This window comes from Agelaius tricolor, unplaced genomic scaffold (assembly GCF_023055355.1).
Source record: "Agelaius tricolor isolate 1412-34295 unplaced genomic scaffold, bAgeTri1.0.p SCAF_1, whole genome shotgun sequence".
Classification (NCBI taxonomy): Eukaryota; Metazoa; Chordata; class Aves; order Passeriformes; family Icteridae; genus Agelaius; species Agelaius tricolor.
Genome location: NW_027269261.1, coordinates 30,423,158 through 30,450,651, shown reverse-complemented (window position 1 = coordinate 30,450,651; position 27,494 = coordinate 30,423,158). Strand labels below are relative to the sequence as shown.

At 40.7% G+C, this 27,494-nt stretch overlaps 1 protein-coding gene across 1 annotated transcript in view; it reads left to right on the top strand.

Moving 5' to 3' along the window:
* GLP1R (glucagon like peptide 1 receptor) overlaps positions 1-27,494 on the top strand; it is an 81,536-nt gene that overhangs the window by 23,593 nt on the left and 30,449 nt on the right. Inside the window, exons 2-4 of the mRNA XM_071428316.1 lie at positions 3,646-3,742; positions 4,987-5,097; positions 26,859-26,968. Of these exons, the coding sequence (XP_071284417.1) occupies positions 3,646-3,742; positions 4,987-5,097; positions 26,859-26,968 (318 nt within the window). The remainder of the gene's footprint in view (positions 1-3,645; positions 3,743-4,986; positions 5,098-26,858; positions 26,969-27,494) is intronic.

The window sequence follows — 27,494 nt, the reverse complement described above, 5'->3', positions numbered from 1 at the left end:
ATGAAAAAGTTGTAGCATAAGTGGTCCTATTTAAAAACAGACAAAGACAAAAGAAATATAAATGTAAGGAGGAGTTTCTCATTCTATTGCATGCGAGACCTTATATGTGGTAAAGGTGGGAGAAGAGAGAAAATAATCCCAGGAGTCACCAGTTGCCTCTGAAGCTCTGAGAACTCTCCTTTCCACTTTAATTCCAGTTCATGGTACATTTTGTCTGGAGGCTTTTTACCGTCTGTGCTCAGATTTCACTGTATTAGAATATTGCTTTTGTGGCATTCATCACCTTGGATCTATGCAGATGCTGCTTTTTGTTTCAGCAGGAATAGTTTCAAAGATGTTGAAAAGTGATTAAAATGGGTACTTGAACAGTAGGACCTGTGAAGACAGATGATGGCTATAGAAAGGGGCTTTCCTATGATAAGGATTTGTAAAGAATTCTGACTTCAGACTGTTAAATGTGCTAATTTGGCATGTGCTCACTAGAGATTAATTGCACTAATTGTATACATACACTGAGGGGCTCCCAGTCTCTGTCCTCTTGACTGCCCTTATTTTTCTCCCTTTGTTTCATGCTCCTTAGGCTGTACCATCACTCACCTCCTTAATGTCTTTCATCCATTCATGCCTTTTAGCTTCTCCACCTTAACCAGTCAGCTGTGTTTCCATCTTCTCCTCTGCTACCCTTCTGTGATATATTTTCACCACAGCAAAACTACTGCTGTTTTTCCACCCATGGTTAAATATAACAGGAGAAAATAACCCCGAGTAAACCCCCAACTACATGTTTTCAGCAATGAAAACAGTTCTAAGTTTAACAAAGCTATGCATTTTCCATTTGCTCCAAATTTTAGGTACTGACCCACGAACCTTGGCCTTGTATACTTTCATTTAGTGCTTTGTTGCAGAAGGCTTTAAATAACTTCTCAAGAAAATACAGTATCTTATATTTCCATAGCTATGCACATGGCAAATCTGTGGCACTTGTGATTCTTCTTGTGGGCCATAAGCTCAGAGAAATAGAAAGTAGCATTGTATTAAAATCAAGTTGAAGTCAATTTGTCTGATAACAAACCACAGTATTTAGCTGAATCACAGTGAACTGTTGCACAGAGAGAACAAATTATGTAGTCTTAGAATTTATATTTGATTGTCTTATTGCAACAAACTATAGATAATATAAAACTGTCTACCAAATAAGCGATCTCCACAGAAAATCATGTCTAAATATTTCACTTTTATAGTTCTCTAGTCTCCTTCTTAGAGCTGTGTTCTCACATTATGAAAGACCAGTATAAGTAGAATGCTTTTGCTTTTTCATTAAATTATGGAATAGAGGCTTGGTTTTAAGCTGTAGTTAAAGCTAGTTGTTCCTGCATTCATGAAGGCAGTAGATGAAAGCTTGATTTTGAAAAATTCCTTTAAAGCTCCCTGACTCCAAAAGAACTACATTTCTTAGTGGAAGCAGTTTTTAGGATTTTTGTCAGGATATTTTAAAAGTAGAGTCTTGTTTCTAAATGAACATATGCATCTGTATCTTGTAATGATTTTAAAAGCTAAGTTTGGATTAACTTGATGTAGTCATCAACATGCTTGATCAATAGCTACTTTTTGGGAAGATGTGTGATGTTTAGTAACTTCCTAAATTATACTGAATTTTAATTTAATTATTCATTCTGAAAATGTTCCTTTTAATTCCTTTATTAGAGTGTTAACCTGGTGATGAGAGGATAGTGAAACAGTCTTGTGTAATTTCAATTAACCAGCCTTGTACAATGAAGACCTTTAAATGATTCTCTGGTTCTAAAAGATTTATAACCTAAAAGTCACTTTGTGAAGATGCCTGAGAGAAACTTAAATATGAAAACTGATTGTCTCCCTCTATTCAGGTCATCTGTTGTTACTCAGCCTACATGGATATGTAAATGGTGGTTTGGTTACTGATTATCTGTTTCCCTGCACACACCTGTAGATCTAATTTAGGTGATGTTTTCTTTCCCCTTCAGGTATGTTGAGCATAGATCACTATGCTACAGGTTTGTTTTTCCATTCAGTAGAATCCATTTGTTTTACAATAGACAGACTTTGCAGCATTTATTGGCATAGATAAGGTGATTTAAATCAGGCAAACAGGGTCAGAGTTTCCAAGATCCACAGGCTTGTGCTTGTTTTGACTTCTGGGGGAGCTGACTAAATTCTTCTAAAATTATGGCCACAAGGCCCTAGCTACAAGTTATAGGTACTTACTCTTGAAACACAATACAGGCATTTACTAAATGCTGTATTTTTCATTATATGTGCAAGACCATATTTGTAATTGAATGTGCTGGGTTAATCCAGGCAGAAGCATTATGCATATGGCGCTTGTTTTGTTTCTTTTCCAATGGGTTTTTAATTGGAAGGATTTAAAAGATGACTTGAGAGGTCTTTGCTGTTCTTTCATACCAAGATGATTGCCCTGGTGTCTAAATTTTAGTCATATTGGTTGTAGTGGACAGAATTCAGCCTGACTTTCCTGAAATGCAGTTGAGTTTTAAAATTGCTTCTTCATTTTAAAATTCTTCTTCCCATACTCGGTTTTATTCTAACCATCTGGAAAAGGTTTAAAAGCACAAGTGGAAAATAAAATTTAGCAATTGAAGCTGGGAGGGTAAAACTGCAAGGATTATTTACCCTCATGCTTCACTAAATAAACTGATTGGCATCTGGGATTAAATGAACTTCCTTCCACTCAGCAGCATTAGTGTGTTGTAGCATTAGGTTCATGCTTTTGATTGTATGTCTGAGACATCCATGGGGCTTTCTCTGGAAAAAGAAGGATGAGTTACTTGCATTGTTAATCACTTAGAGCCTCTTAATCCGGATATTTGAACTTGGTTTATACAAACACAAAGAGGAGGGAGAAGGAGTAATGTCTCTACTCAAATGCAGTGAGTAAAGCTGGATCTCTGTGAGCCAGGTAGGACATCTGCTAGGGCTGAGTGAGCAGCCAGCTCTGAGTTAGCTGCTCACTCTAATAACAGCTGATTTCCTTTGTCCTCAGACCAAGTTTGTACATATTTTTCCCCCGCCCTCTCGCTACCTGGGGTAGCTGATGGTGGAACCTGCAGCCTGTCAAAATCTGCAAAAAGGAGGCTCCACATCTTCCTGCATTTGCAGGATGCAGGGAAAAGCTGTTCATCAAAGAGGGAAAAAAAAGTCTGGTAAAGCTTTCATCCACATTTTGGAAGAATGCTTGAGGAACGTCTGCTGAATACAGTGAATTACCTTGTTTTCATTTATGGGAAGGCAGAAATACTGCTGTTGGAAAAAAAACCCTCTACTAATAAAGGGCTTACTGCTGTCCCTGTCTTTTCATGAGATAAATCACACAACTGGGGCATGTTCAAGAGAGCAGGGCTATCTCAATGTGGGTTTCACTGAGGACATGGTATAGTTTGTAGAGTTTTTATTTCCTTGTGGTGCAAATAGAAGGGGATTTTTTTTTTTTGGTTGAAATTAGGCAAATACATAGCATCATCTTCTGCCCTTTGTAATAAGTAGTGCTGTTCTGGCTTTTTGTAGTCATTTTCATACTCACTCATTTTGCATGAAGAACCCTATAGTTTAAATCCCTGCAATGTCTGAGACTTGTGATTTCTCTTTCAGAGTTCAGATGGGTCCCTCTCTGAAGTTGTGCAGAAATGGAAGGAGTATCAGCTCCAGTGCCAGAAAAACTTGTATGAGACACCCCCCATTGTGGCAGGTAAGCTAATTTGGTAGGGATAGGATGTATTAATTTTTAAAATGCACGATAACAGTAGCAAGGGACCGATTATGAACTTGAAAATACTTCTTTCTGGTTCATTGCTTCTTTATCCCATTTGCTCCTGCCTGCTCTCTGTGGGGCTCTTCCCTCTGCTGGGGGAAGCATTTTATGGAGCAATTTCATTGTAAAGATGTTTGTCCTTAGGTCCAGAGTGTTATGAAGTGGCAAGTGGTAGCTCTACCATATCAAGAAGCCAGTAATATAATAGACCTGAAACTTCTTTAGGTGTCAAGGTGTTAGGAAATCTGGGACCATGCTGTTCACATTGAACTAGGAGTTTGTGGGTTGTAAAGTTGGTATAAGCTATTCTGAGCCTTGTAAAATGCTGAAATGGCTTTGGAAAAAGCAGCAAGTGACTTAAGGAGACTGTAGCTTGTCTTAGTGTTTGAGCTGCTGTAATATGCTGAGAGCATCTGTGATGTGCCAGCATTGTGGTGTTTAGAGGACAAGTGGTGACGTGTCAATAATGCTCACAGTTGGACACCATGCAGCCTCTCCTCTGCTTCAGTGCTTTTGTGACACACTGGAGATGTGTCTGAAGGTGCACCTGTGAGGAATTATTTCTAAACTGTTAATATTCCTTGTCTCAACTACATTATTATGTCAGAGTGAGAGCAGTAGCTGATGACAATGGCAGGGACACATTCATCTCCCTCTGCTGCATTATTCTGTTGAGCAGTTGAGTGCAGCCCTCTAAGAATGACAGTTTAATGAATCTGAAGTAGAAGTATTCTCATGTTGATTAAGCTGTAATGCAAAGTTATGGTTGTGTGTGGGTATTTCATTGGTGGACCTATATATTAGGGTAGACTTTCCAACTGCATGAATTTGAACCATTCTGAGGAATTATTATCTTTAGTGTTCATAACAAAAATGATTTTAAATTAAACTGTGACAAGTAAGGGTGTGAAAAAAGATAGATAAATTAACACTAATCCATTACTTCCTTGTCTGTTGAGTCAGTGTAAGATGCTAATCTGTTCCTTAGTTTCTCCCTGAAACAATGGTTTCCTGTGTGAAGGTAAACTCACTCTTTTGGACAAATAAATGTTGTATAATTCCACATCAGAGCTTAAATGCACATATCTGTATTTCCCATTATATTCTGCTCTTCAATCTTTTCCTTCTTGCTGTATTAGTACAAGGCAGTGGCAGTGAGCCTCCCTTCTCTCCCTCTGCAGAAGGCAAGTTCTGCAACAGAACATTTGATGATTATGCCTGCTGGCCAGATGGACTGCCTGGCACCTATGTGAATGTCAGCTGCCCCTGGTATCTTCCCTGGGCTAATGCAGGTAAGAGCCTTTCCTTATAGGCACAGCTTTAAACCAATCCTATTTTCCTTGCCCAGTCTTAGCAAGGACAAGATTGGCTTAAGTGTCTGTGAGTGCAGTCAGTTCTCTGTAACATGAAAGTAGGGACTGATATTAGTATGATACATTCTTGATCTCTGTTTAGCAGGAGAAGATGAAAATGAGAGAACAGACTTCTTAAAGGTTGTGTTTAGTTTGGATATTTTTTGGTCTCATCTGGTTTTGCTGCTTGGATAGTGGTGACTGTTAGTAACTTAGCCTTCAGCAAGCACGCAGAGCTGTCAAACAATGATAATGGCTTAGTTGGAAAACTGAGATAAAAGTAACAAAGGTGACTGGTACATCATCCTGTAGAAAATAGAGATGGAAAAGTCTAAAGTGAAAGTGTTTTGTGCTGCTTCCTGAGATAAACTTATTTCTCAGAACTCTTTGCAACCACTGAAAATGCCTTCATCTCACAGACTTCTTCTATGAAGGACTGAATGGCACCTTTAGATTTTACAGCCTTATGTACATGTACACTTGAAGGCAAGGTGTATTAGATCATTTAGTCTAGCATTCTGTCTTTCAAACCAGTGACTTGTACAGCCTGTACTTTGTGAAGACCTTTCTATGCTTTGAAGTCTAAATGAAACAGTTTATTAGCCAGCTCCGGTGGTGTGGAGAATTGGCTTTGGCCTCTGTTAAAGGACAGAGGATATTAGTTAATGAGGATATATAGTTCTGATTGATGGGTGCAAAGTATATGGTGTAAATATGGAGGACATGTTGTGTTGGTATGGAGGGATATCAGGAATGATGAAGAGAAGGGATGGCATAGTCAGAGATTACTTAAAAATATTGTGTAATGTGGGACCTGGGCATAATACAAATAGCATGAAATAAGGGCTGGAGATGATCTTGGGTCTGGCTGGGTTGGAGATGATTTTCTTCACAATAGCCCTTGCTCAGCGTCAAAGCACTCACTTCAAGCCTTGCCCGAGGCCAGCGAGCCTGGGGGTCTGCTTGAGGTTGGGAGGTGACATAATTGGGACAGCTGATCTGATCTGACTAAAGGGATATTCCTGCTCTATGATGTGGTTGGCAGTAAAGCTCAGGGAAAGGGGAAAAAAGAGGGAGAAGTGATTAGAGGCATTCATGATGGTGTCTTCCCACATAATGGTTATCCATGCTGAGGCCCTGCTTTCCAAGAAGTGACTGAATGTCTGCCTGCAAATGGGAGGCAATAAATAAATGCCTTATTTTGATTTACTTGCATGTGCAGCTTTTGCTTTACTTATTAAACTGTCATTATCTTGAAGGGTTGGTGGTGTGTGTGTAAATTCCCACACTTAAATCAAAATGTCACCACAGCACTGACAAAGGTTAAAAATTTATGCATACAACACTACTACACCCCCGGGCACTTCACTCAAACCACAAAGGATTCCCTGTAGTTGTTCCCCTCTGTGGTAACATCCAGTCCCAGTTTTTCCCATTACTTCTCCTGGTTACTTATTTATCTTGACCAGCTAGATATTGCATCTTAGTTTTTCTCCCCCATCCTGAGGAGGGAAAGCAGCCAAGGATGTGTTTGGCAGCCCACCAGTCAGTTTACCTCGTCCACAAGGAAGCCCAGAGGCTGTGGAAGAAGTCTCTGCCCTGGTGCCTGCAGCATCTCCTCACCTCCATCTTCTCTGAGCTTAGTGCTCTACACAGCACTTCTTTCTCACAGTTCTTTCCTCACTCCTCACTGCCAGGCAGTGTTTGGTTCTTTCTTGCATATGGTTGTTTCCCTGAGGTGCCATGGCCTAGCTGATAAGGTGGTGTTAGTTCATAGGTTGGACTCAGTGATCTCAAAGGTCTTTTCCAACCTCGTTGCTTCTGTGATCTTGGCTGAGGGGCTCAGCTGGGCCCTGCAATGGATCTATGGAACCAGTTGTGTCCAGCATGGGACAACTTCAGCCTCTCCTTGCAGAGACCACCCTTGGTTACATCTCCAGCCTTGCCTGCTTTCCTAAGTGACTTCAGAAGTTAAAATGCTGTTTGCTAATCCTCCTCAGGTTATTAAAGATGTTATGCTTTTGGAATGGATAAGCAAGCTTTTTCAAGTGTGTGAAATTAATATTTACCTCATAATTAACATAAAATCGCTGGATAGGGCAGAATTTTTTCCAATAATGCTTTTTTGTCTGGATACTTAAAACCCTTTGCAGGCTTTAACTTCTTTCCTCTAGACCTGTTTATTTTCAGTCTTTAAGACCCTGGACTTTCAACTGCTCTTGAAACCACTGCTGGAAATGCAATACTGCAGATTAATAAATTACTTGAATGTGCAATATCTTTCATACTTTTGGAAGTAAGTTTTTTTTAAAATTAATTATCCTGAAAACGGTGTTTGTTTCAGTGAGAAGAGCAGCATTTTGTAAACTCCTTGCTTGGGAGAATTGCAAAACACTTCAGAAAATCATTAAACCCTTGGATTTGTTCCTTTGTTGAGCAAATTGTGCATATACCTCAACCTCTGTTTTATCAGCAAGGAATAAAAATGGAACAAGGAGGCCTTTCAATGTCCAATATAAAACAAGAAGTTCGTATCTCTGCCAGGTATGCAATTTAGGAGCCTGAATTACCATCACCTGACAGGATTCCATGACATCTTGTGGAGTCATGTACAAATTGAATGCTAATGAGCTGCTGTGATGAAGAGGTAATGTCTTAGTAATAGAAGATCTAGAGCAATATAAAATTGAACAACCTCTGATTTAGAGTGGTCACTAAAGGATGTTTATTACTTGTTCTTGCTTAGCCCCCTACTTGGAACTTGAAGTAGGTTCTAGCAGTGCAGGACTTCCATCTCATCTCCTGGAAATGGAGAGGAGGAAAAGGTGAGATGTTGTTTGGGAAGTACCTTCAAAACACATTCAGGGAAGGTCATCAAGTATGAAGTGCTTCAGCCAAGTACACTCAAATATTTAAGACTGCTGCTCCCTTGACTAGGAGTCAGGTTTTCAAGTTTCTAGAAGGCTTGCCTGGGGTATACCCCCAGAAATCCCCTGGGAATTGAACTGAGTCACTTGAAACCAAATGTTGCTTCTCATGGGGTACTGAAATGAGGAAGCATTGAATCTGAGTCTCTTCATGAGTTAACCACTTCAGTATAAAAATGTAGAAGAGCTGGAAGCAGGGAAAGGTGATCCAGGAAGCATACACTGGTCATTAAAGGATAGCATTGGGACAGCCATAGCCCACCCAGAATCTTGTCAAGTGAAATGAAGAGCAACAAAAAGGGCATCTAAACAGATACGAGAAAAAAATATGGATCCACTGCTGAGTGCAAGAGGAGAATTGTTGGCAAAGGATTGGGAAATGACTGAAGTATTTACTGGCAAAGGATTGGGAAATGACTGAAGTATTCACTGCCTTCATCATGGCCTTTACTGGTAAAACTCACTCTCAGCAATCTGAGGCCACTGTGATCAGTGATAAAGTTGGAAGCAATGAAGACTTACTCTAACTGGATGAGGATCAGAATATGGAACACGTTCATGTGGTATACCCAAGTCCACAGCAGTTGGTAGGATGTACTGACAAGTGGTGAATGAGCTGTTTAATACTGATGTGAGGTTACTTTTGGGTATCTTTGAAAGGTCATGGCAATTGAAGGAGATTCCTGCAATTGTCAGCACTACCTTCAAGAAGTGCAAGGAGTCAAATCTGGGGAATTAGAGGTCAGTCCCAGGCAAGTAACAGAACAAATAATCCTGGGAATGGTTTCCTAGCACTTAGAGGAGAAGGTGATTTGGAGTAGTCAACATGGTTTTATGAAGGTGAAATCATGCATGATGAACCTGATAAGAGGACTAGCCTGGTGGCTAAGGGAAGAGCAATGGAGGTGTTTATCTTGACTTTAGTAAGACTTTTTTATCTTGACTTTAGTGGGACTGTGGCTCCCATAACATCCTCCTTGACAAACTGATGAAGTGTGAATTAGACAAAAGGCTGAAAAAATGGACTGACAGGAATCCTGTGAGGTTCTGCCCCGGGGAGGAGTAGTTGGGTGTATCAGTGCTGACTGGGTGGAAAACAACTTTGCAGAAAAGGCCTTGGAGGTACTGGTGGACACCAAGCTCAGCATGAGCAGCAGTGTGCCCTTGAGGCAAAGGACACCAGCGGCTTCCTGGGTTGTATTAGGAAAGCATTAGTGGCAGTTCAAAAGGATGATCCTCTCCCTCTACTCTGGAGGGTGACACATCTTGAGTGCTTTGTCCAGTTCTGGGCTCCCCAGTATGAGAGAGAGAGACATGGAATTACTTCAGCAGGTCCAGCAAATGACTGTGAAGTTTATTGAGGAATGGGAGTGCCTCTCCTACGAGGTGAGACTGAGAAAGCTGGTGTTTTTCAGCCTGGAGAAGAGAAGCCTCAGGGAAAATCTTATCAATGTGAATGCTCACATATTGAAATACAGAAAATTTCCTTTAAATGTAATTATTTTATGGTGAGGTTTGTCAAATACTTAGGACAGGTGACCCAGAGAGGTTGTGGAGTCTCTGTCCTTGAAGATGTTGTAGCCTGACTAGACATGAACCTGAGCAACTTGCTCGAGTTCCTTGCTGTATTAGGAAATATCCAGAGTCTCAATCCAGTGTTGACTGCTTTGTGATTCTCTGCTTCTGTTATTTTTTTTTAATAAGATAAGTTTTGGTAACCAATTATTGTCAGATGTTACAAATTTCTCTTGTTAGCCAGAACACAAGATAGGGAGAAGAATTTGCATGGTAAATGTTCAGAAAGCTGGAGCATTCCTTGGGGAATTCCAGGTTTTGCAAACTATGCTTTAATAGCTTTTGCTATTTGTGTGCCACTCTTATCCTAGTGGCTGTCAGTCTTGAGCCTGCCCTTCTGCAAATCTCAGCAGCAGATGTGGCCCAGCAGGTTGCCTAGCAGAGTGGCAGGCTGAAAATGGTATGAGGAACTTTTTATGTGCTCAGCAGGTATGTGAGTAGTCCAGCTGCACATGATGGCAGCTCTTGTCCCTACGTGATACCACAGAGCTGCTCCCTGAGGTGTGACATTCTGCTTGTTCCTGTAATGTGGCAGCTTCTGAATCCCTGTCTGCATTGTGGGCATGTTTCAGCAGAAGTGCTTTCTCCAGTTCTTTGGACTGAGCATTTATCTCAAGAGCAACTGCAGGGAGATGGGAATCTGTTCATTGAGGAACTTGAGAGTTAATCTGGTGTCCAGTGCTGTGTACCTGTTCAGACTTGTATGCATACAGAGACTCAAGACCAGACTTTTGCCAGACAAATCCATGCAGGATGGGCTTACAGGTCTTTTCTGCTAAGGAATATGTGCATTTGCAAGATTTTTCCTTACAAGATCACTTCCCTTGGGATTGCAACATTTGTCTTCAACCCTTTTTGAAAATGCTGCTTGCACAGGCAGCCTATAAAGTACAGCAGAGACAATCAATACTGTCCCACTCCTGTCAGATCTCTTTGGAAAAGCTGAGGCTGAGCCTTCTTTTTGTTATGTTACCTAGCAGGTGTGTCAGCATCTGTGAAAAAGTCACTATTGATTGGCATGCTGTCTGCAAGGATGGACTCTGAGGGCTGGGAATATGTTAATGATGATTGAATAGAAGAAAAATCACAACATTAGACCAAGATTTTATGGTTGAAACCATGTATGCCTGTACTGCTACAGACTTTTTTTGTGACAGACACCTGCCTTTTTACAGGAAGTTTATTATTATAGGTTGCACTGAAATAGTGGGTATTCATTTGTAGGTGCACTTTTTGAGATGTGTTCTGAATGCTGGGTTATTTTCTCTTTCTTCAGTGGCACTGCTGTCATTTTTTCACCTGTAGTTATGCAGCAAACTAGATTGGAAATTTCACCCAACTGAGATGTGGGGATTTCTCCTCATTCCTTTGAGTTTTGGTTTTATTTTTTCTTCTCTCATGTAGATCAGTTTCCTGATAAGTGTGATTGCAGCTATATTAGCATTCATCTACTTCAAGTATATTGGTCATTATATTATTTTCTTAAAATAAAATTGTGAAATAAGAATATTGTGGTTATCTGGGTAATCAGTATTCCACTAAAGCCAAAGTAGCTGAGGTTTAGAGTAGCCTCTCCTTCAGGTTAAATCATTGTCACTGGAATGAGAAATAGCTGGCTGATGTGTCTCACAGCACAGGGGTTGGTTTCCTAGCAAGTGAAGAGCCCAGACACTGCTGGGCTGCAACTACATGGCAGAAGTTCATAAAGTCATCCATGTCCCTTGAGAGCCGTATAAAGTAGCTTTGTGCATGTAGTGAGGGAGCTCTTTCTTGCTTCTTGACAGGAAGAAGCAGGATCATTGAGGCAAATGTAATATGGAAGGGAATCTAATTTTGGTCAAACAAAGTATTCTGTTCAGGGCTCTCTAGGGAAATTGTTAAATTTTCTCTTTGGGAAGATTTCTTGGTTTTCAAGTGTTATTTTTAAATGCTTTCAAAATATGAAATGTATAGGTTATCAAAACAAGCACATGCTTAACTTTGGCATGACTTGCTTCCCTCTCCCCCCCAAAAAAAACCCAAAGCAAAGCTTTGTTTTTGGTCTGCTTATACATTTTTGAAAGAGCAAACTACAGAAGTTTCTCAAATCTGTGAAAGCTATTTCACTCTAGCTCTGTTTGGCTTTTATTTGTTCTTATGCAACTCCCACTGAGGGCAGGTCTTTGTGAGGAGATGCTGAAGTAGCAGGAGGGAGGTTATTGTTAAATGAATTTGTTCTGCAAAGTTACCAGTGCAGATCTCGGCCCGCGGCCAGAGCTTGTTGAAGGCAAATTTTCTATACTTGTGGCTGACAGAGTTGAAGCTTTTGCCTCCTGTATGTGAAGCTCACTCAGGTTAGGATAACATTGAAGTTGCACCAGGTAAACTTTGCACACCTTGCTATCCACATTGCGGTTGGAGAGATTATGACAGGCTCTGGGGCTGTAGCTGTCTCAAAGCCAATCAGTGCAGAAGCTCTGAGGGGAGCAGTAGGGGCTCCCTTAAGGGACAATGGGCACCTTGCCTCACTGTCACTGGCTCTGTGCTTTTTCTTGTTACCTTTGCATAATTGAAGGCCAGCTGCCAGTAACACCATGTGGATTTGGAAACTGTCGAGCTGCACAATTCATCTTCCAATTATGCCTCCTCTGGGGTTCTGATATTTTATTGTTTAATAGCACTAAATCCTTTTTAATTAAAAAACCTTCCAGAGGTACTAGTTTCAGGCAAGAGTTATGTGAACAGTAGCCACCCAAAGTTGCTCCTATATGCACTGGACTGTACCAAGGCTGGCTGCAGACTTGCATCAACACAGATGTGGCTGTTGCTCAGATCTCCACTCAAAATCTGTAATCTTTGAATGCTTTTGTTCCAGCTTAGAAACTGTCTCTAGTTTTGAGGGGTCTGATACCTGAATTAGATTGATGCCAGTCTGTGTCTGTGTTGCTATCTTGCTATGGCACAGTAGTGAATTTTGAAGCAGCCCCGAATTGTGCTGCTTGCTGAGACTGATTTAGTTTGAGCAGCTTTGGTGTCTGTTTCTTTGGAGGAAACTAAGCCAGATGCTGTGCCCCAGGAGTGCACTGGACTCTTGTCAGTCCTGGAGGGAGGCATAAGACCTAACAATTTGGCTGTACTGCTATGTAGTCTTCCATTACAGCCATGCACGGGCCTTTGGAGGACTTCTGCACTACCAAGATCTCATTAAATGGTAAGGTTTCTTGTGCCAGGTAAAGGGCCAGGTGGCTTGTATGCCTTAATTGATGTTGTCCATGAGGCCTCAGTGCTTTGTAGTTCCCTGTGCTGTCTAAATCTACCTTTCTCCTATTTTGAAATGGTTTTCCTTGTTTACCTAACAACTTCTGTTGTCATTCACCTTTGCTTGAATCACTTGTCTCCTATAATTCACTTTATTTTCTGTATTACCCTCTCTTTACTACGTTATGTGTTGCAGTGGTGACACCTGCTCCTTTGTTCTCCCAGATCATCAGGTAAAGTACAGCCTGGGGACCCTTGGAAACAACACTGGTTTCCAGCCTGTGACGTGAGAGACCTGAAAGTCTCTCTGGTGGCAGACTAACCCAGCACTAATACCAGATGACCTCTGATGGTAACCTTGTGGCTGCCTCTGGCTGCTGGAGATGGAGTCATTGTGATTAAATCATGGAGATAACTGGCACCACAGCTGTACTTCACACAATAATTTCACCCAGTCACAGAGATTGTATGAGGTGAGCTTCACATGGGGGTGTGGAAGTGCAGAGATCAGACTGGGTTGCTGCTCCAGAGTACCATCAGTTGCAAGGATACATTGAGGTCAGATCTTTCTCATTTTTCCCTGCTGTAATCTGCATTTGAGACCCTCTTTCAGCACTCCCCATTTTCTCTCTGGTGGCAGAACTACTTTTCCTGATGTGTCTTTAGGTAGGGGCGCTCTGCATGAGGCTTTGGGTGGAAGTGGGGTGTTACTTTGGAACTCTGAAGTGCCAGAGGTTTGCAGTTTAACCATGAGGATTTTGTGATTGTTTAAAGCAATTTCCCTAGGGTTATGAGATAGATGCTAACCTTATTCTGGTGTGGCAGAGATCAAGGAGATTGTCTGCACAGTCCCCACCCAGCATTAGTGTCTAAGTTAGTCCTGGCTGTTGCTTAAATCAGGAATTATTATCTTCCTTCTTGTGTGGTGCCTTTCTTTTCCCAAGAGTGTAATTGAACTTGCATGATTACACAATTGTAATGGTATCAGGAACAGCAATATTCAAGATTCCATTCCCTGCTACATAAGCAGGAAAACTAAAAGTGGTGAAATGAATTCATCTGATCCCAAACTAAATCTATCTGTGAATGGGAGAAGAAGGGCTGAGAAAGGGAACAGAACCTTGTTGTGTTTGTCAAGGTGTTGCCACAAGTGTTTTGTGTCTGTGGCATGCTGTATCCTGACACAGGTGAGAATCACACATAGACTTCTGCCTCAGCAGGATTTTGTGTCATTACTCCTGGGGTGCCTGGACCATTGGAAAAACTTCTGCAGCTTATCTTTTCTTAAATGTGATTTAGTACCCTTCTCAGCCCCTTGCTATCAAACATGGTCATTCAGGGCTGGTGTTCAAGCATCTGCACTCCCGAGGCATCTGCTGCGCTGCAGGATTAAATTCAATGTCCTGGTCCTCTTCCCTTTCCCCGAGTTCCATTTGCACGCTGTTCTAACTCAGAGGGGGAGGGAGTTTGGGGACAGAATGCTATAGTGCCAGAAAGAGGGAAAAACATAAAAAAAAGATGTTTGATTTTGTTTGTGAAACCTCCTATGGATAGCAGAGCTATGGCGGTGAAGCTCTGGTGTTGCCTGTGCAAAGCAAACCAAAGAAACTGTGCTGCTTTCCAGAGGGCTCTGTGGAAAACCTTACAGCTGAGGAAGCAGGCAGTTGTGTGAGAGTTTTCCTTCAGACAGTTTTTGAAGTTATGTGCATGGCAGGAACATTTGGTTCAAGGGACCAAGTTAAACCTTGTCTGGTTTCATCTCTCTTTTTGTTTAATCATCCAGCTTTGCAGTTTGAGATGGTCTTTTAAAACCGAGACAGCAGATGTCTTCATGGGTGTGTAGTTTAAGTACCTGCTTGTCTTTTTGCATGCAAAAAAATAAATTTCACTTCAAATATTGGATACTCTGAAGATGATTAGATATTCATTAAATTTCTTCCCTTCCTTGCTTTAATAAAACCAAGCTTCCAGAAAGTTCTCCATAATGCTGAAAAAGGTGCGACCTTTTTTCAGTGAAAAATGTTTCTTTGCATTTGCTAACCCGTAAGCAATTCAAAATTTATATTTCCTTGCACCAGAAGCTGTCTCAAGCTAATTGGAGATTTCAGTTTGCTTAAAGTAATAATAAAAAAAACCTTAGTCTTCCAGGTTCACCTCTGCCTCTGTTTGTCAGTCTCCATCTGGTAGTATACCAGAGAACTCTCAAACATATGTTGCTCATCTCAAGGGTAGATTTAGGGGCTGTTGGCAGAAATAATTTTTAAAATCATTAACAGATAGATGTTATTAACATGCATTTATTTTGGGCCACGTGGCAATGTCATTCTCTGTTTTGTCAATTTTGCTTAAGTAAAAGAAACAGCTTTTTAAAGAAACTGCTGCTTAACTTCAGATTGAGTTACATATAATAGAGCAGTGACATATGACCTTCTAGCTGGGCTGAGATGTGACTTTCTGTACATGTAGGATTCCCCTCCTGCGGCAACCAAAATACATCAAATGTGTTATAGAACAGGAAGTCTTTAACACATAGCACATAGCCACATGTTGAAATGCACATACATGAGATGGAAAGATGATGTTTGTGTGTCAGGTATAGATCTGGTCACCTGAGACCTGCTAGAAAGAATTACAGTTTTTTGCACTGCTGGAGGAGCCTGCTGTAGGATATCAGCTTTCTGTGTCTCTGGGAGTTGGAGCAGTTGGCAGGACTGTATGTTTTCCAGAAATTTTTTAGTTATAACTGTATCATGTTTTTGTTTAAAGTAATTCCTTGAAATGCACTGTCAAGGATGTCAAGGCACACCTCAGAAAACACATAGCTGAGCTTAATTTTGTGAGTGCTTGAGACATTGCCTACAGCTGATCAGGCTGTGAATAGTGCCTTTCAGTGAGAAGTGAACACCATTAGACCCAGCTGCAAGGAAGAGCTGGACTGCCTCTGTGCCTTGCCCATGCTAGTCTAGCAGGTAGCTAAATATGTTTGATATGTTTGATATCTTAGACTTCATCTGTGCTCTCATTACATACTTGCATAACTGAAGTTTTTATCTACTTACTTTTGTGTTTTCTGTGCCAGTGCACTCTTAAACAGAGGGACCTCAAACCTTTCTTCAGGTTACTTACGCCTAAGAACTTGCAGTTTTTAATTGCTGTGGATGAGTAAAGTGAACTAATTAAGGGTCTGAATATGCAATAGTGTTTGTGTGTGCTACATAATTAAATGCCTTGCTGAAAACAGATTGTTGATTTTCAGCTTACTTAAATGTTGCTAATTAGTAAAATACTGATTGGTTTGGGTTTTTTATTCCCCTCAAGTCCCAGAAGATGTGCTAAGATATGAATACTTGATTTTAAAACTGCATAGGTGGAGAGGAACTTGCCCATATGGCTCACTTCTTCCTCCCTTTTCAGGAATTCCTGGCACTTCACCTTGGGTGGTGGGAAAGACTCCTCTCACATCCAGCCTACATGTATCCTCTCACATAACAGATGTGCTTCTGATGTGGTAGTGATCTTAAAGGTTATTTCTTTTCCCAATATCCTCAGTTAAATTTTGGTGAAGATACAGCTCAATCTATGTATATATGTGTGTATATATATATATATGCTTTATGTAAAGGAAGCTGAGTCTTTGCTTCTTTAAGTTAGTAGCTCTGTGGTTGAAATTTTTCTAGTATTTTCATTTGACAGGGTAGTCTTGCAAAAAAAATGTGGACTGACTTAAAAGGTGTCTGAATGCAAGTCTAATTATAGAACATCCTCCTCTTTCATGCCATTTTGCATATGCAGCTTTAACTTGAGAATACACTAATCTTTACAAGGATTACACTTCTTAATCATGCACACAGTTTTCTTTGTTTAGCAGTATTATTCTTTTCTACTTGCATATTTTATTGGTCACTTTCTCCTTGAGAGTTTTCTGTCATAGGCTAGATTTTCCCTGAGACCCAGGTTCCTGCCATGAATTTTGAAAGTATAATCCTCCTCAAACATGCTCCAAATGTTAACTGTTAGGATTCCCATACATCACTTTAATTTTTCTTTGTATAAGAATAAAGCTTTTCTGGGCAATGTTTATGAGACAACTTGTGTATGTGACTTGTTTGATGACAAAAATAATGCTGGTTGATGCCTGATCAGAGTCATGATATTCTGCTTCTAATTTACTTTTTGACAATTGGAATGAGCAGAAATGAATTAGGTAAGAAAAGGATCAAGTGCTTAATGGCATATTTCCTCTGAAGGCAAAAAACTGACTTACACACGCAAAAACTGCCTGGTAATGGTGCTGGAACTTAATGAAGCAGGGCACCAACAATTCCTTTAAACAGAATGAAAGCGGGGTAAAATGCGGAAAACATTGTGTTGGTGTGACTGGTGAATGACAGTGGGCCCAAGTTTTTTTTAAATGTCAGGCATGATTGGCAGTGAATATTCAAAGGAAGGGATTGCTCCTTGGCATTAAAAGAAAAGTTTAAGTCAAAGGGATTTTATGTCCATCCAAATACCTCTCAAGCAATGAAAATTGAATGGAAATTAAATTGGAATCGAGAACTTGGGGAAAGTTACCCATATAAGAGTGTAAGAGATCTTGATTTTTAGATCAGGGGTAGGTCCCAGCTTTGGGTTGAAGGCTAAGAATCTTTGCGATTGGTGTAAAGATTGCCTTTGTAAAGGAAAGGTAAATCCAGATATACCTGCAGCTTTAGTGGCCTCCAGATGCTATGGACAGAAAAGATGGTGGTTTCCATAATAAAATTGCTTGGTCCTTGCTTTTTTTTTTCCATTATTTGTAAGAGCTTGTATTTACTGTCTTACAGATTTGTAGTGCTTGGCATGATGAGATTCAATGAATTAGAACTCTATTTTAAGGCAGATGTTTTCCAAGAACATTTTGTCAAAATCTTCTTCTGTATTTCAGCATGTGGATGAGAAAGAGGAGTGTGGCTCCTGTGATACTGGTGATATGTCTCCTGCTGCTTGTGGGGGTGAATTCCTTATGTGTGTTTGCAGCTACAGTCTCCAGAGGCAGTGTCAGTGTGGAGTAGTGTTCCTTTCTCTTGAAATGTGTGACTGTTGAGGTCAGACGTGCTTTTGGTGCATGGGCTGAGCAGGGCTTCTTGTGGCCTTGCTGGCTGCAGTAGGTCCAGATCTGAGAGCAGATGTTCCTTGTTGATTTTGCCCCTCTTCACTGCTTGGCTGGAGCGGGAGGAGCTTGGAGTATGATGAAGAAGGCTGAGGAATAGACCAGTGAGAAAGGAGATGTGAGAGGCTGGAGTTAGGTTGCAGTTTTAATTATGGTGGCTTTGGAAAAAGACAGTGGAGGAGCAGGGTAGGAGACGGTGGCTTTGGAAAATGGCAAATGGTAGGAGCTGAGAGAGAAGTAGAATAGTGTGGGGGGAAAGAGGGCAGGAGGGTGAAGGTAGAGCAGCAGCATAGAACTAAATATTGCAGCCGCAAGAAGGGTTGAAGGAATGAACCTGAAGAGGAGAACCAAGGAAAGGAGTGCACTTGGGGGAGAGAAGAATGGTGTGTCTTCAGTCTTTAAAATGGATGAGATGCTCGACTTTATTTGTTCTGCGTTGAAGTATCCACATTCTTTATATTGTGTAGATAGTAGCTAATTCTTGTGGAATTATAGTTAGCCCTAAAAAAAGTTTGATAGTTTGAGATAAACTTTATGTTCTATCTTCTGAAAGCTTCCTATTGTTTAGGATTTTTTGGATGATCTTTTTACCTGTCTTGTGAGAGATGATAAATTTAGGATTATTTAATCAGTGGTTCTTTATACCATTGTTTTTGTGGATAACCAAAAACCACAACAATTTCCATCTTGCCAAGGACTGGCAGTTTGCTTGCAGCATCTGGCATTTGTTTTAGCCTTCATGTTTTTGTTTTGTGCAGAAGCTGCATCAACTAACCAGTGTTTATTTGCATGTATAGATCCCTCTCCCTCCTGGCTGTGCATATTTACCATACTAGTTACCTGTTGTATTTTCTCAAAGTTGTTTCTAGCTCAGCAAGTATTATGCTAATGATTTGTCTAGTTTTTTCCTTTCTTTTTAGCTTGTTTTGAGGGTTGTTTTGCTTATTTTTATAAGGCCTTGGAATATGGGTGTAATAAAATAGATCCCTTTCTCTGTCCTGGAGACAACCTTAGTTGTGTGGTTTGCAGCCTTTTAAGAGAACTTTTCACTGCAGAATATTTTTTTTTGCATAATTTTAATATCTTCTGATAGGATGGCTTCTGTTAATTACATTAACTGATCCAATAACCTAAAACCACAAAATCTCTTAACAGCATTTTTACAAGTTTGTTTTGCATTAAATTTCTAATCACATTTGTTATTGCAATCCACTTTTATTTATTCTGAACAAAACTTCTAATGGTATTTTTTGGTATCTTACCAAATGTTGACAAAGCTGTGCCATTATCATAAATACTTGTTTTTCATAAGCTGCCTTCTTTTATTGCATTAATTCACATATCTTTTATAGTTCATAAACATTCTTTATTAAACCTGATGCCCACATGCATGCGTGCACTTTTATGATTTTATTTAAAGTTTATTTCAAAAAGTTATGTTAGGTGTCAGTGTTGTCTAGCATAGTTAATCTCAGCCTCTTCTTAATACAAGTTTCTCAAATTAAATGCTTGGAGGGTATAGCACCTTTTAGGGTAATGCTCTGTTAAAAACAATATTCTTTTCCAGAAAGCTATTTTAATTCTTGAGATACTCACTCATACCCAGTGATGTATACATTTCTGACTTAAGGAATACTTTGTGATTTGGTATGGTCTTCTTTGCTTCCATAACCTTTATTGGCCACCATTATGCAAGTAGTTTTTAATTATGAAGATATGTTCTGTGATTGTTTTCTTTTTCACAGATCTTAGGCCTTCAGTATGAAGAATGAATTTGCATGTGAAATGTAGTAAAGGGGGGGGGTCTTCTCTGCAGGATCATTGCCTCATTAACTTAGAAAGTTGTGTTGAGTGAGGCAAGATATTGCAGAGCTGACAAGGATGATATCTGCACTAAGAGAACTGAATAAGCCCATGCAGAACAAATTTTGTGGCTGCATAATTTTCTTTTTGTATAAATGTGACTTTATTATGTTACCAAAATATGATCTTCATTTTTTGATCATCTCTTTATGCATATGAGCTAATAGCCTTCAGTGTTCCTCGGGGAGCTGAATTGTTGGTGGTCTTTGAATGGACCACAAAAATAAGAAAATGCAATATTTGGTATAGACTTGATTCAGTCTGCTTAAATATGGTTTGCATCTCACAGTAAGAATGAGTAATTTCACCTTAAATTATCTCCCTCTGTTCTGTGTCCTGAATAAAACCGTGGATTCTGTTGGGGAAAAAAAAGGCATGACTTTGTATGTAGAAACAATGTTATTGGGTGGCACTAGAACTCATCTAAGTATCTTTAGCTTAACACTTCCTAATTCTTGAATCTTTAGTGCTGTTGTGTTAATGTAATTTCAAAAGGAATGTTTTTAAATAAGAATTTATATGCAGGCAGTATTCCTTGTGTGATGCCAAACATCATCTCCATCTGCAGTGTCTGTGACTTTGTGCTTTGATAGCACAGCAGAGGATTCTGGCACTGAGAATTTCCAGGACATGCAGGGGTGTCTGTGCAGCCTGCAGTGTGGCCTATGCTGAGTTGGATCTTCCCTTGCACCGTGTAAAGGTTCTGTTAGGTCTGCAAGAGGTCATGTCAGGTGGTCACTTCACGTTCTTGCTGCAGGAAGAGAGTAATTTTCAGATGGCTTGGGTGAGAGGTGGCGAAACAGACTCAAACATCCCTATTGTGAATGTTCCTAGCTTGAAAGATCCAAGAATCCCTCCAGCCTTTTCCAATTGAAAAAAAAGGCCAAAACACTGCAAGGAAGAAGAGTAACAAGAGGAAAAAGAGAAGTAAATGCATTCACACTCCTACCAAGAGACAGATGTGAGCTTTCACCCACCTAACAGCCACCCCATGGTGCAAGGGAACATGCAAGTAAGCAAGCACAGGCTTGGTTTGTTTTTGGTTTTTTTGCCAAAAAAAGGAGTTGAGATGACTAATCCATTATGAGGGAAGAGGAATGGTGAGAAAGAATACTAAATAAAGTACCTGTAGTTAAACTGCTTGTTGAGGTAATATAATTTCAGATGATTTGGCGGTAAGCTGAGCACAAAGGAGCACTTTGATAAATGTGATTCTTGGACACAGTGGTGCAGGCTGGGGCTCTTCCCGCTCCCTGGAGGCTTCAGGATCAGGCTGTTCCTTTATGTCATGTTTTTAGCTGCATGCTCCTAGGCATGAGTCCTGGGATTAGGATGTCTTTGCAGAAAGCAGCACGGGGGTTGGGGCTGACTGACACTTAGCAGCAGCATTTACAGCCAAGAGTGATTCCTTCCAGGAGAGCATTGCCCAAGTCACGGCAAGTGATAGCTGAACAGAGCTGCTGATGGGGAAGCAGCCTCCTCAATTCTGGTAAGTTGTTGTCCCCATCAAAGGGAAGTTTGCTCATTTCAGGAACAAGCCAGTCTGTGTAGTGATGCTCTCATACTGCAGAGTCCCTGCTTTATAAAGAAAATTGTTACCTTTTCCAAAACAATTTCCCTGCTGGAAGTAGAGAATGGATGTTAACAGAGGACAAGTCTATAATACTTGACACAGAGCAGACAGACAAAACTGCAGTCTCTTGTTCTTCTCATTCTCCCATCTCTCTGCCTGAATAGAATTGATTGGCTAGGACATGCTGTAATTTATTTTTACAATGAATAATGTTCCAGTTTATCCTGAGGGACAGTTGGGTGAGTAATGTCACACTGACCTTGACACCGTGATGTTGTAAAATGCAGATGAGGTTGGCTGTTTCAAATAGAGAAGATACTCGATTTGTTTTTATTTCTAGTAAAAGTGGGGCTAGTTAGGAAAAGTTTGTGAGCTTTTTGCCCATGCTCTCTGTATGTAAAAGTATCCAGCTCCTTCTGGGATTTGATTTGATTTACAGGTTCAGTAGATAGATGTTATTAGTTTCAATGCTAGCTCTCTACCTTTTGTAAGCTTAGAGAGACTGAGTTTTTGGCATCAGTCCATGTTTTAACACGTAATTCTAATGAGGTGTGATTGACACTGTTCAAATAAACTCGTGCCATTAGGCTGCTGTTCCAAAGGTTTTGCAATTTTTTGTACTTAACTTAAAAAGTAAATAAAATCAGATTCCCTGTGCACTTTATTTGCAGAGGATGACAGCCAATTCTAGAATACAGTGGAATGATTTGCAACATTGACTGTATGGTAAGAGAAAACATAACAGGACAGGAAAAAGGTATTTATTGCAAGATAGCATGGAGGCAAGAACCACCTTGAACCTTTTAAAAAAATATTGTTTGTCATTCTGGTCTGTTAGAACTGCTGCTGGTCTTTTCATACCTGGTGTTTTGACTGCATTCAAGGTAGGAGAGCCTGAGTCACTGCAGAATTCAGGCATGGGCAAATGTGAATTGCCTCTGAGTAAGCCACCTGCGAGCAAGAAGGTGGAATTGCTCAGCAGCTGTGGGGGAAGATGTGTGGGTGCCTTCTTTCTGTCACAGCCTACAGGCCACCTCCCAGCATGTCACTGTTAGTTTGTCTCAGTGTCTATTAATAACTGATTTTCTTTTCAGCAAGGGCATCACATGAAATTTGCAGGAAATGAGGTTCCTAGGAAGCTTTGGAGCAGGCCCTCAGCAAGGACAGAATGTGTACATATACTATCCCTGTATCTGTTTTAGAAGGTTGAAGATCTCTGCCATCTTAAGCCATGACCACCTGTGCAGAGAGAGTCATGAAAAGTACATGTGAAAAAATTGTTTTAAAACATTTTTAGGTAGTTTTATTGCAAGCCACATGCTTTCCTCTGAGCAGAAAGAATAGTAAGACACTTGCAATTCTCAAGTCAAAACATTGATGATTAAAAGCTTGTGGATTCCTCAAATTTTGTTGGGCCTGCAACAAAGATGGGAATTTTGTATATGAGAAGATTTAAAGTCTCCAGGGTTTTATCGGTTATTTCACCAGAGCAGAGTTGCTGGTGTTTTATTCTGTTCCTTGTGTCACTGAGACAAGATTGGGGAAGAGCATTCAGCTCAGGTGAATCCCTTCTGAGCTGTTGGACATTAACAGCCTTTTTGTGTTTGGACAGTAGCAGGTGGCTGCCTGTGACTGAGCCTGTTGCCCCAGGAGGAGTGGATGGAGGCTGTTTGCCTTCTGCTTCTGGGAAATGGAGAAAGTAGGAATGGCTGTGGGCCGATGCAATTTGGGAGGGTTCTGTTTCAGAGGCACACCTTTCCATGGGCATGCTGTGTGAAGTCTGGGCTCTGGGCAGTCTCCTCTGGGCAGCTTCTCCGACCGATCGCAGGCACTCCAAGGTGGCCGCACCCTGGGCTGGGTTTGCCTGGAGACCCTGCATGGTGCTGGTGCTGGATGGGCCAAGCTGCAAGGCATGCAGGGCCTCATGTGTGTGGTGTTTATTAATTTCTGAGCCCTTCTCAGCCCCACAGAGTGGTGCTGTGTGGGTAATGGGGAGTCTGACATATTACTGAAAGCATTCAATTTCCACAGCAGTGAGACTTGTTTGCACATTTCTGAGAGTAACTGGCTGCCTGCAGTGCATCAGCCCCGTGTTATTTTCATGTCCTGCATTCTGCACTCTCCCAGCTCTTTCATGAGCATTGTCCCATCTATCAACTAGCATCTCAATGGTGCCTCGAAGTGGAAATTTTTATAACATTATAAATTCTCTTTAAAACATTAAAGCAAACATTAAAACATTCTTTTTTTGTAATATTTTGCTATCTCATGAGCATTTTGGTTAATAAATTATTCTGTAGACCAGGTGTTTAGGCTCTCACTTTGTGATGTGCAGTCTCATCTATTTGGAATTTGTTTAATTTATTCTTTTATATTTTAAGGCTCTTCCTGGGTACAGATAGCCCAGCTGGTCTTCAGTTGCCTCTGAGTCCTGCACTGGTCACCCCTGTTTTGGCAGTCAGTGAGTCTATGACAACCTGACACAGCTGGCATGTCACTACCTAGAAGTCTGTGAGAGCCATTCACTTTGAGTATTTGTGACCCCTAGGTGTGGCAGGAATGTTTCTGTCCAGTGTAATAGCATTACATTATTTTTTCTTCATATCTAAATGAATTGCCTTGTCTTTCTGTCTGATAGCAAATTGCATGTTTCATTTACAGTAAACCTTTCAATTTGCTAATATTTGCCAGCCTTCAGGATATACCAGATTTTCCTCTTCATTATTTAAAAAGTGTTATCAATAAAAAGAAAATTAAAGTGTGTCATGATGATTGGGAGGGAAAATAAATATATTGAAGCTAAGTATTCATTCCAATTAGACCTTGCCACTAAGAAATACTGGCAGAGGTGGGGAATTCACAAAGAATTTTAGAAAATGTGAAATAATATTGGGGTTTGGGGTTTTTTTTTTTTTTTTGCTTGTTTTTTTAATTAATTCTTTAGCAGGGTGGGGTTTTTTTCCCCTTGTGTTATTTTTTTTTTTCCAGGAATATGGTCAAATTTCTTGTTTTCTGGGATTCTTCCTCATAATAACTTTGTCTTGTAAAGCTTGGTTGTAGCTCATCTAATGACAGTCAGAAAAAATTTCCTAGTCCTATGATCCTCTGGCCTTAAACCTCCTGGATTTTATTGGCTCCAAATATACAATATTTACTGATTCCTAGGGCTGCTTTTGCACAGGTGTTTTGAATGGCTTCCTTCAAGGCTTCCTTCCTTGCTGACCACTAATCCTAAGGGGGTTGGGTGAGAGGGAGAATGATGTGTGAGATCCTTAATATATTCATAGAATCATGGAATGGTTGGGTTGGGAGGGACCTGAAAGATCATCTAGTTCCAACCACCATGCCCTGGACTGGGATGTCTTCCACTAGGCCAGGTTGCTCAAAGTCCCATCCAGACTGGTCTTGAACTCTTCCAGGGATGTGGCATCCTCAGCCTCTCAGCATAACCTGTTGCAGGGACTCACCACCTTTACAGTAAAGAATGTCTTTCTAATATTTAATCTAAATTTACTCTGTAGCTTTCTTGTAGCCCCCTTCAGGAAGTGGAAGGCTGCTGTAGGGTTTCCCTAGAGCCTTTTCTTCTCCAGGCTGAAGCAAAAAAGCCATTGAGTACCTCACAGCCCTCTGCATGTCCTTTGCAGCCAGGTTTCCCCTGTCCTTTCTGAGAGGACCCATGTTTTCTCTAGTCTGTCTTTTATTCCTGGTGCTCCTAAATGAGCATTTTTATTACCCTTGAGCAACATCACAGCAATGTGCTGACCTAAAGAAGTGGTTGGCACTGGCAGTACATAACGAAAGCAGTTGCAGTTAGTGGCTGTGAATGTGTTGTGTTGCAGATGCTGTTGCTGAATCTCTCCTGGTTTCACAAGAACAGATACCCTTAATAGTAAGAAAAAACCTCCACAAGCATAGCCTAATTTTCATATCATCTTCATATTACCTTTTACTGGTATGTTCAGTATAGCAATTACAAACCCAAATAGACTGTGCCTACCACAAACATTATCAGCTACCATTTAGTATGCTCATTAAAAATGGCTTATTAATATATTAATGTCTATATTTTTTAAAACATTTATTACATATAGTACCTGCTAGTTGTCTGCTGCTGACAATTATCAAACAGATTACCAGTTGTCAGCTAACATGCAAACAACCTACTGGGTTGCTAGAATTCCAAATAGGTTTTAAAATTTTCCCATTGAACAGAAATGCCAAATTCTAATGATTCTAGTTTGCAGTAGTAAGGGAGCTGACAACAGGATAAGGTTGCAGCAGGAAAGGCTGGGTTTGAGCAAAAGCTGTAATTGGAATTATTACATCAAATGTAGAACTGAATCCTCCTAACTCATCTTCTTACCCCCAAGATATTGTAAGTGCATTATTCCAAATGTTGTCTGTGTAGAGGCTAACCCTGGCTGAGGGATTGACCCAGCATTCCTTTTTGAGGAGTAGTTTCATTATACAGAATAGGTTGGTTTACTGGGTCAAAAATGTGATTAGTGAGAAACTTTATTTGCAAAGCAGCTCATACAAGGACACTTCCAGTTGCTTGTGTGTACAGCTGTCTAAGTTGTTAGATTTCCCCAGTTCTCCAGAAACTAGAGAGGGAGTTTCTTTTCATACAGTGTGACTGAGTGCCGCTTTCCCTTTGCACTTTTTCTTTTGGTGCTTCCATGTGGCATAATTTTATTAGGAGCCATTGCAATTTACTTGCTTTTACAAGCTCAAGCAGCTTACTGCTTGAGAAAGGTGTTTAATTTATTGCTAATTTTGTTATTCAGAGAGGTAGGCAGAGGGAATAGAAAGAGTACATAGTTTAGGAAAAGATTTATGGCTACATTTTGTAGCACAGATGTTTGTATAAGCATTTACATTTTGGGAAGCTTGTGTTAGTATACCTGTTCTGAGTTTTCTCTGGATCTGCATGCTTTCAGAAAAGAAAAAGCACATTCAGTCTTTTTGCACCTTCTTTTCTATGTAGAATCTGTAGCTGAAGCTTAAGATTCCTAGAATTTGTATGTTTCAGAATCTAATATTTTAGTGAGCTGGAATTTATGCACGTTGTAAAATCCACACAAAGATGGCAGCAATTATTTAGTCTCTAGTTACTGTGGAATGGTCAGCAACTGTCCTGGAACACATCCTGGTGCCACCTGATACCTTGGCAGGGGCCCTGAGGACAAGCAGCAGAGTGCTGGGGGCAGGCAGGGTGTGGGTGCAGCACATCCCCTGCCATGCTGCAGCTTCCCCCTCCAGCCAGGAGAGCAGTGGGTGGGCAGGGAGGGCTGCATGGAGATGCTCTGTGAGCCGTGCCCCTCGGTCGAGTGGGCGCTCTCCCCACTGACCCTGTGGCTGGCTTTGCTCCTGGCAGTGCTGCATGGGCAGGTGTACCGCTTCTGCACCTCGGAGGGGACCTGGCTGCTCAAGGAGAATTCAACCCTGCCCTGGAGGAACCTGTCTGAGTGTGAGCCCTCTGACCAGGTAAGAGTTTTTCCCTTTTACCCCCCCTCTTGCTGCTGTTGTTCAGGACAAAGCAGAAGAGAGGAAAAAAATGGTTGTTGATGCCCACTGGTTTTTCTCCTGTCAGAGTAATCTTGACTGACTCACCTCAGTGAGCCTAATGCTGAGGGACATCAGGTCTCTCCCCTTTAACAAAGGGAACATGAAGGGTAGATGAGAGCACTTTTAAATGTGCGTGAGAGCCAAGAGAAGTGACTCAGGTCATCCCAGCTGTGGTGCAAGTTGAGCGAGGAGCTCAACTGCAGGAGTGACCTACTGTTATTCCTTTGCCTTTTTTCCATTGTCACGTCATTATAATAGTGACCATTTGTTCTGTCTGTCTTGTTAGCAGCTATTAAGGTGATTAAGATGAACTGAACTGAAGGATATTTGCTTTTTCACCTTTGGGCATGGGGCAATACCTGCCTTTTTTTTGGTTTAAGGTTTTTTTGTCTTTATACCTTCATTTTCTGTGGGCGATGGAATTAGGCTTGTCAGTGTTATTTTC